Here is a 9,918-nt window from a genome sequence, read left to right as displayed (position 1 = left end):
AGAGAACTACAACAACGCATAACTAACCTATACCAGACAGAGCCACCTACAATACCCACCAACCACAAAACACAACCAAACACAAGGCTAATAAGCCACATATAACATATAGAACCTCGAGACGTTACCCTGAAGCAAAACGTCCGCGCTCACAATGACATCACGTCGACCAAACAACTACAAACCAATAGAAATACAAAAGCACAAACGCAGACAAGAAATCATCAGAAAACAGACAAAGAGCGCACACAAACCCACACATGCACACGCAACCCACTCCATACCCAGACTATACCCTAAGACGCACATGAGTCACGACACGACATCATACAAGACGGCATTCCAGAGATGGGGCCACAAAATGAAATAGTCTAACCTAAAAGTCAACAAATTACAATGACTCACCAAACCATCATAGCAATAGCTTCCGCATCTACAAAAACCCCAACCTTTCCATGACTCAGCACCAAAACAAACATACACAATTATTACAACAAGCAACAAATGACCCCTCTAACAAAACCGAACATCCACCAATAACCTTATACACCAACAACCACCTCTCACCACCAACACCACACCATAACGCATACACAACACACCACACACAGACACCATCCAGCAAACCATACACGAATAAATTACACACCACACAACATCGATACCAGAACACAAGAGCAGCCTAAAACCGAAAGATATATACACAGACACCAATAACACAAACCAACACAAAATACAAGGCAAACGACATAACTGCACCGAGGTCACAAAAGAAACACGCAAAACATACGACAACACAAAACGACATCCACAACACGAGAACACACACTACAACGTCTCCTAATCCTACCACACCACCGAAGGACAATAAAATATGCACCAAAACCAAAATACGCACACGATCCTCCCGCAGCCATATGAAAACCTATCCGGACAAAAACGAAAATTGACTACACCAAAACAACAAATCCAACACAAGTTACCATTACGAGTTTACTCGCATTCGCAGCAGAAAGGCCATACCACACCAAACATCCCCGACACTGCAACACACCACTCAGATACATACTTCACAGCTCTTGAAAGCCCGATTGCCATTACCGAACTCGCCCCATACTCTCACGTAATCCTGCCTAGAAACACACACACACAGACACACAACCAATCAGACAAACATCAAGTTACGTTGCAGCGCTAGCACGTGACACTTGACACCACAATTGACCACGTGGGTAACTTCCAAAATATTCACCACTTTAGTCATCCCCCCACCCCCCATACTTCACCAACCTCTCTCTCTCTTTCCTCACAGTTTCCCATCTGACTAAAATAAACTCAATTCGAAATTACTTAAACCTAATTGAGCTTAATTTGCCTTTACCTTTTTGCCTTTACCTTGACCTTTAACTCAACTCAACTCAACCTAACTTTAACCTGATTCAACTTCAACTTCAATTGCGTAATGTTTGGTTTCCTCTACCACTCTCTAACCCTTATTCCACTTTCTTTATCTGTTCTTGGCTGCTTCTCTATACTCAAAATACGTTAATAATCAACTCAAATGTCAAATTCCATTTCCATCACTATCACTGAAACTTTTTAAAAAATTTATTTTTAATATATAAGCACATCGAATAGTAACAAACCAGACTCTCTATTAATAACTTATTCATTTCCCACATTCTGATCTCATCTCATCTCATCTCATCTCATCTCCTTTATTTTTTAATTCTTATTTCCATTTTCATTTTCTTTCATACTTTCTCTTCTTCTATACACTCAACCAACTTCACTTTGTCTTGAAAAAATATAACTACACACATATATTACAACAATGGAGTATACGCTAAATAGACCACTATCCGGCCACCTAACAATCTGCACAACTCAAAACTGCCAGTTCTCAGATTACTACAACAAGGATGACACAACCAATAACGACAACAAACACACTTTCATCACTTTGACAGACTCAAACAATAACCAAACAAAGTTCGTCCAGTGTAGGAAATCAATCTCAAATGAAAGTAGTCCTACTAGTAGATTCAGCGACACTGACTTGTCTTCAATAATCATGAATCATAATGGCAAATTACGTTATCATCTACGTGGGAGCGACAGCTGTGACGACGACGATGATGACGATGATGATGAAGATATTGATATTGACAAAAATAACAACCCAAAAATTTCAAGAATATCCTCTTTGCCAAATTATACTTTCACAAAACATTCTATAGCTGGCTCTCCATGTCCTTGTCCAAGACACCACCACAGGCGGAATTCAACTGCTGTCAAATTTGATAAACCTTCTTACAAATAATAATTATAATGAATTCTTTCCCTCAAATAGCGCTGTCACTCCTCTCGAATGAATGAATGAATTAATGATTGATTGAATGAATGATTGAATGATTGAATGATTGAATGAAACTCTAGAAATATATTACAAGTAAATGTAAATAGTTACTTCAAAGGACAATTCGAATTCACTATGCATATGATATGAACTTTTGCTGCTTCAGTTTTATTAACATGTAAACTTTTTAACCTTATTATTACTTTACAGTCAATAGATATACATGTATATATAAATAAATAAAAAAACATATATATGAACGCATGTTATGAATGAATATTACGATTGATAATTTAACTTCATTATAATTTTACTATCTTATTACATATTAAAAACGATATCTTATCCTATCTATCTTAAAGTTATTTTTATATTCTATTTATTTTACTTTAGATTCTTTAATATTTTTTCTTTATCCTCAGTAGATAACATCTTTAGTACTTCAGATAATCCAGTAATTGCAACATCATGATCATTTCTAATACTCTTAGCTAAATCTTGGGCAAATGATTCCAACTTCATACCTTTAAATCTTTCTTCTAATGTAGAGTAATTCTCTTCGATCCATTTACAAACTTGTCTATCATCTTCGTGATTAACTGAAGCTGGATACCAGGATCTGATTCTTGCAATCTTTTCCAATCTAGTAGCGTCCTTCAATTCCTTATCTAATCTCTTGATCAAATATTCTTCATCTAATCTTCTTCTAATTCTCCAGAAGAAGTATCTACGAGCATTCTTCCATTCGATCTCCTTAGAGATAACACCCTTAGCTAACATACGACTTGGTCTGTCATGTAAATCGGCAAATTGGACTGTAACTTGGTGGTAAATTGGCATCAACTGCTTTTCTCTAGTAGCCAACTGTTTAGAAATTTCTTGTTGGTCTTCAGTAGAAATGTTAGGATCAGATAATTTGTTTTTCAAATCTCTGTATTTAGCGTCCAATCTGTTCATAGTAGCCAATAACTTTTCTCTACGGTACTTGATAGTGACCATACCTTCCGGTTCTAAAACACCAGCTCTAGCTTCACAATCAGCGTACATTTCCATTTGTTCAGGGTTAATAGTAGGGTCAACAACAACCCACGAACCACCTCTTAATTCACCAGTTGGTGGGATATAGATCATAACTGGTTGTTTGTAATCAACTAAAGCATCAACAATAAAGGAACCATATTTCAAGACTTCATTGTACATGTCCCTTTGACCACCTGAGAAACCTCTCCAATTGGCTAAAATCATCAATGGTAATTGTTCACCGTTGTTAAAATCGTTAATAGCTTGAGCGGTCTTGAATGCGGAATTTGGATACCAAACTTGACCGGCTTCTTGAATCAATGTTTCAGTAGAATCGGCATTAGCTGGATCAGCTGGTACCAAATTTTCAACCAACCTAGTCTCGACTGCAATAACACCCAATGGGATACCACCTAGACGTGCTCTACCGACAACGACACCTTTAGCCCATCCAGATAATGTTTCGAAGAATGAACCTTTATCGAATAAACCGTATTGGAAACCCTGCTCGCTGGAACGACCTTCAATCATCCATCTTACATCGTACTGTTCGTTAGATTCAGGCTTGTAATCAACATCTCTATCCCATTTATCTAAACTTTCAAAAATTGGGACAGGCATATTACGTTTGGCTGGAATATAAGATAACCACTGTAAAATTTTTTCAATACCAGCCATATCATCAGACGCAGTCAAATGAGAAACACCATTATTGTACATAATTTGTGTACCACCTAACTGTAAGTTGGATGCATAGACTTCCTTACCCAAGACCTTGTTAATAGCTGGAGCACCAGTTAAAATGATAGGTTGGCCTTCGATTTGAATAACTCTTTGACCCAACCTAACTAGGTATGCACCGATACCAACGGATCTACAAGTAACCAAAGTAATTGTAAAAATGTCATGATAAGCTCTTGATGTTGCACCGGCAATCAGACCAGAACCTCTCAAACATTCAACACCAAGACCTTCTTCAGAACCAATAATAGCCTTAATGACAAATCTTTCCTCGCCATTTTCAACAGATCTTTCAGTAATAACAGAATTTTCCTTGTCATACTTCTTTAATTCTCCCATATCTTCAGCAGTCAAGTACAAATATTCAAAGCCTTCACTTGGGTCATTTGCATTATTCCAAGCAACCTTAAACAATGGAATTAATTCCTCAGCAACACCAATTCTAGCACCAGAATTAGCAGATAAGTAAATTCTTGGGATACCACGCTTTCTGGCATATTCAGTAACCTTATTAAAGAATTCATCTTCTTGTGGGCCAAATGAACCAATTTTGAAAGTAATATCATTAGCAACTACAACAAATTGACGACCACGAGGATATTCTGGTGTTTTAACAGTAATCTTAAAGGCGACCATACCAATAGAATTAGCACCGGCTTCTCTTTCAACTTCAGTCAATTCTCCATTTTCATCTTCAATTAATTCATTTGAAACAAAAAAATTATCTGATAACTTAGCTTTTGAAGAATGTTTTGCCCATTGATTAGTTGCTGCTTGACGGAATAATTCTGGGAAATCATACACATATGTGGTACCCATTAAATGGGCTTTGTAACGCTTTGGTTGTAACCATTCCTTGACAGGGTATGGAGTTGCGATTGGTCTCAAGTGCATAGAACCTGGTTTACCCAATGACCTAAATATCCAGTCACCCCTAGCACTCTTAACTTCGGTATATAATTCAGCCTTAACTACATAACCTGAAACGTTGTTAATCAAAGCACGAAGTGGTACTGGAGTTCCAGTAACAGGATCTTTAATAATGATACGAATTTCAGCAGAAGAAACGCGCAATCTCAACAAACGCTTACCAAATCTTTCCAAGAAGCCGCCGAAGGCAGCTTCAACATCTTCTGGAGATACGTCAAAAACAGCTGAAAAATTGATGAAAATATGGTTCAAATCCGAATTAGAAGTGTCTATAATTTCCAAGTTATCCAAAATATCACTCATTAATCTATGAGCCTCTGAAGTTAAATATTCCTGGATGGATATCTCATCACGAATACTACCTGTTCTAATAATACCCCTAGTGAAAAATCTCTTATCTAATGGAGAAGTTTTACTAACTGCTTCGTAGACATGAATATTTCTATTCTCGGTAAAAATAGGCTTGATGTTAAAGTTAGACATTCTTCCTAATTCTAATTGGAAAGCTAAAGCAGGCTCGATGTGACGAATAGTCTCATCCTCAGCATAGTTTGGACCTTTGAAAGTGAAATACTTTGGATATGTACCGTCTTCATAACCGAACATAAAGGTAATACGACGGATTGAAGAATCGATTAGTGATTGTTTGTTAACCTCTAAAATTTCAGTTAATCTTTTTAAAACATCTTCTTCAGTTTCAAAACCTTCAACAGAATGAACATAAACATTGGCGACGTTACTTAATGAAGAGTTTCCATTTGATCTGGCAGGACCTGGACCACTTGATACACTTGGACGTGGAATAACTTCCAAACTTTGAGATAAAGCATCATCTACATCATCCAAATGTTCTGATGCAATTAACAAACCAGTTCTCAAAGGAGCATTTTCGCTATCGACCACGAAAGATAAATCTGATACAGACATTGCTCTATTCATACCCATTTTGTTGCTAATTGAAGGAGCAGCAGCAAAAGCAGCAGATGGCAATTGGAATTTCCATTCACAAACCGGATGGGTATATGAATCGTGAATTCTAACTTCGCCTACAGTATAAGCTCTGTAAGCACGGCGAACATAAACTTGGGCAGCAGCAGCAGCTACAGCTGGGTCAGAATTGCTTAAAAATGGAGTTAAAACATCGAATACTACAAAGTTAGAATCAATTAAAGATTTCAAAATTTCAGCATCTGGTTCCATACGTTTAGAATTTGCTTGACCATAAGCAGCCTTCACAACAGAAGACTTCAAAATGTGTTCAATTTGTTCAGTTCTCTCCTTAACAGTTGGTAAAGCACCTTGGATTAAGATTTCTCTTGCTTGTAATGCAATTTTAGCAGTTAATTTGGAATCTAGCTCCACAATATGTTGTAATGGTGGCAAAAAAGTTGAAGAAACCTCAGAAGACATTTTACAAAGTGGCTGATAGTGCTTTAAAATGGATAGCATTAAATTATTCTTGGCAGACACCTTCGCATGAGACAGCACTATTGAAACAACTCTTTCCAAATTTTCAGAATTTTCGTCACGTAATTTTAAAATTATATTTTCTTCTCTGACATTTGGACCTGTAAACAACTTTTCAACATTGTAGTACTCTTCTAAAAAGCCCACAAACACAGCGTGTTCATGTGCCTCTAAACCATTCTCATAACGTCTTGTAATATCAAATAGTGGTTCTACAGTAGCAGATAAAATAGATGCATCAGCTTCTGCTTGTTTTACACCAACCTCTAATATTTTTGTCAATTGTCTAGCTGGGAATGAGGCACCACGCTTAGAAGAACGTTCGACCAGTTGATTTAATTGATCATCAAGCTTACTTGGTAATCTAGCGTGTAACGCGGAAATGTTCATGTTCCATTCAGAATATGGTAATTCAGCATTTCTTAGTACTTCGATTAATTGTTGTAATGAAGAATTCATAGTAACTTGATTATCGTAACCATTTAAGATATTCTCTAGAGTTGAGACTAAGGATTTGAATTTGTAACCTGGTTTAGTTCCTTCGATTGTTGGAGAGCCATATTCAGGTAACATACCTTCAAATGGCAAAGCATGCTTGACTTTAGACGGATCATCTAATGTTAAAATTGCAATGATATCACCAGCAGATATCGTAGAACCTGGTTGTTTTAATAATTGTATGATACCACTCTCTTGAGCTACTAAAGGCATTTGCATTTTCATAACTTCAACTTCGGCATATGGTTGACCAGTAATGATATGTTCACCATTCTCAACAAGGAACTTAACCAATTTACCTGGAGAAGGTGTACGTAGTTGAGTTGGATCATTTTCAACTTCAAGTAAAGTTGATTTACCATCTACAGATAGTCTAGTTGCAGAAACTTCATCTTTCCAATAAATAGTATGTGACTTACCATCGATGTTAATCAATAAACCGCCGTCAGATAACTTGCGTACACGTACTTCACATTTAGATCCATTAATAAATAATGTATATTTGTCTTCAGCTGATTGGGCTACTGTGAATTTGTATCTTTTACCCTCATGGATGAATTCAACAGGGAACATAGTTTGTAACACTGATTTCTGAACCACTTGACCTCTCTTCAATGACGCAATATATTCTTGGTGACAATCCTCTGAAGCAATAAATGCTTTAGTTGCAGCACCACAAATAACTGCTAAAGTTGGATCTGGTTTTTCAGCTGTCATCTTCTGAGAAATTAAATCATCTAACCAACCGGTTGTTATAGTGTTATCTTCAAAATCCTCTGTTTCTAACAACTTAATTAAGTATTCTACTGTAGTTCTGAAATCACCTCTAATTGATAATTCCTTTAATGCTACTACCATATGCTTTCTTGAAGCTTGTCTATTTTCACCAAATGCAAATATATGACCGAATTGAGAATCTGAGAAAGAATGAATACCACCATTATTACCGACGGAGAAGTAACCCCAAACGTTAGAAGATGAACGGAAGTTTAATTCATGTAAAGTACCACCGGATGGTTTAAAACCTTCATTTGGATCTTCTGAAGTTATACGACAAGCAGTACAATGGCCCTTTGGAGTTGGTCTTCTTTGGGTCTTTAAAGAGCTGTCAGATTTGAATTCAAAATCAATTTCTGTAGCGGTATGAGGATTTAATCCGTATAATACTCTAATATCTCTAATTCTATGCATTGGGATACCCATAGCAATTTGTAATTGGGCTGCAGGTAAATTTACACCACTGACCATTTCTGTAGTTGGATGCTCAACTTGTAATCTTGGATTTAATTCCAAGAAATAAAATTTATCATCCTCGTGAGAGTATAAGTACTCTACAGTACCCGCTGAAACATAACCAACCAATTTACCTAGTCTTACAGCGGCTTTTTCCATTTCGGTGAAAGTAACATTAGGAGCGATAGTTACAGGAGCCTCTTCTATAATTTTTTGATGTCTTCTTTGAACTGAACAATCACGACCGAATAATGAGATATTCGTACCATATTGATCGGCTAATAATTGTACTTCTAAATGACGGGCATTACCAGCCAGTTTCATGATAAATATTGGAGAACCTGGAATTTCATTTGCAGCTTGGTGATACAAAGAGACAAAATCTTCTTCTCTTTCTACTTTTCTAATACCTTTACCACCACCACCTTCGGAGGCTTTAATCATAACTGGGAAACCGATTTTTTTAGCCTTTACTAGACCATCTTCAGGAGATGAACAACAACCTTTTTCATAAATATCATCATCGACTGATACAAGACCGGTTTGATCATCGATATGGACCTTGTCGACACCAGTACCTGACCAAGGAATACAAGGTACCTTAGCATGTTGAGCAACAATTGTACTTGAGATTTTATCACCTAACGATCTCATAGCATTACCTGGAGGACCAATAAATATTACTTTTCTCTTTGATTGAGTTAATTTTTCAGGTAAATGAGGGTTTTCAGAGGCATGGCCCCAACCTGCCCAAACAGCATCGACATCACATCTTTCAGCGATATCTACGATTAAATCCACGTTTGCATAATTATTGTTATTTGTACCACCTGGAACTTCGATATATTGATCTGCCATTCTAATGTATTCAGCGTTTGCTTCTAAATCTTCAGGAGTAGCCATTGCTACGAATTGGACAATTCTTTCGTTACCAAAAGTTTCGTACGCCCATTTTCTTACTGATCTTATTTCTTTTACAGCAGCGATACCGTTGTTTGCTATTAAAACTTTTGAGATTATGGAATGACCACCATGACTTTTAACGAATTCTTTTAAATCAGATTCCTCTGAGTTATTGATTGTATTTAAACCTAGGAAATGAGGAGGTAAATTAGAATGTTTGCTTGAATAATCGGTTACTTCGTATTGTGGTTTTTCAATAGAAGAATCGAAAAGGTTTTCTTCACTCATGATGAGAATTTAGTAATCCAGAAGAGGTGAAAAAAAAGGATAATAAAATAAAAAAGAGATATAGAGATAGTGAATGAAAATTGTGAAGATTATATTAGACTAGACTATAAGGTTATAGTTATAATCTAATTTAGAATCGAGGGTAGCAAAAGGTATTTACAAAAGTTTGAAATATAGATACCAAAGTAAAAAAATTCAAACGGACTTCTAATTCTAATCTTGAGTTTATCTATATCTTTTATTATTAGATTATTCAATGATTATTTTGTATTTTTCTTCCTTCTTCAGCCTGTATTTATAAATTGCTAACAGAATTTCCACACAATGAATTAGTACTATACTAACTGGAATAAAATGAGATGAATTGTAAATATGCAATTGATAGTTAGTATACTGATTTGAAAACGTGAAGCCACAATTATAATAATAATTGCAATAGCAAATGTAATAGTGTATTACACAAATATGAAATTTGAAAA

General features: G+C 36.1%; 2 protein-coding genes across 2 annotated transcripts; one reads left to right on the top strand and one right to left on the bottom strand.

Annotated features, from left to right (window-relative positions):
• Positions 1 to 1,834: 1,834 nt before the first annotated feature.
• Positions 1,835 to 2,323, top strand: Kpol_1018p9 (uncharacterized protein; the record flags this gene model as incomplete). The annotated part of the gene is made up of 1 exon (XM_001647290.1): positions 1,835 to 2,323. One exon carries the CDS (start codon positions 1,835 to 1,837, stop codon positions 2,321 to 2,323), a length of 489 nt encoding a protein of 162 aa, XP_001647340.1.
• Positions 2,324 to 2,743: 420 nt separating this feature from the next.
• On the bottom strand, positions 2,744 to 9,439 carry ACC1 (acetyl-CoA carboxylase ACC1; the record flags this gene model as incomplete). Its single annotated transcript, XM_001647289.1, has 1 exon — positions 2,744 to 9,439. The coding sequence occupies one exon, from the start codon at positions 9,437 to 9,439 to the stop codon at positions 2,744 to 2,746; it is 6,696 nt and encodes a 2,231-aa protein (XP_001647339.1).
• Positions 9,440 to 9,918: the final 479 nt, after the last annotated feature.

The sequence above is a fragment of the Vanderwaltozyma polyspora genome, genomic scaffold (assembly GCF_000150035.1).
Source record: "Vanderwaltozyma polyspora DSM 70294 KpolScaffold1018 genomic scaffold, whole genome shotgun sequence".
In the NCBI taxonomy this organism is placed as follows: domain Eukaryota; kingdom Fungi; phylum Ascomycota; class Saccharomycetes; order Saccharomycetales; family Saccharomycetaceae; genus Vanderwaltozyma; species Vanderwaltozyma polyspora.
Note: the sequence above shows the minus strand (reverse complement) of the source record. Positions and strands in the feature narration are given on the sequence as shown.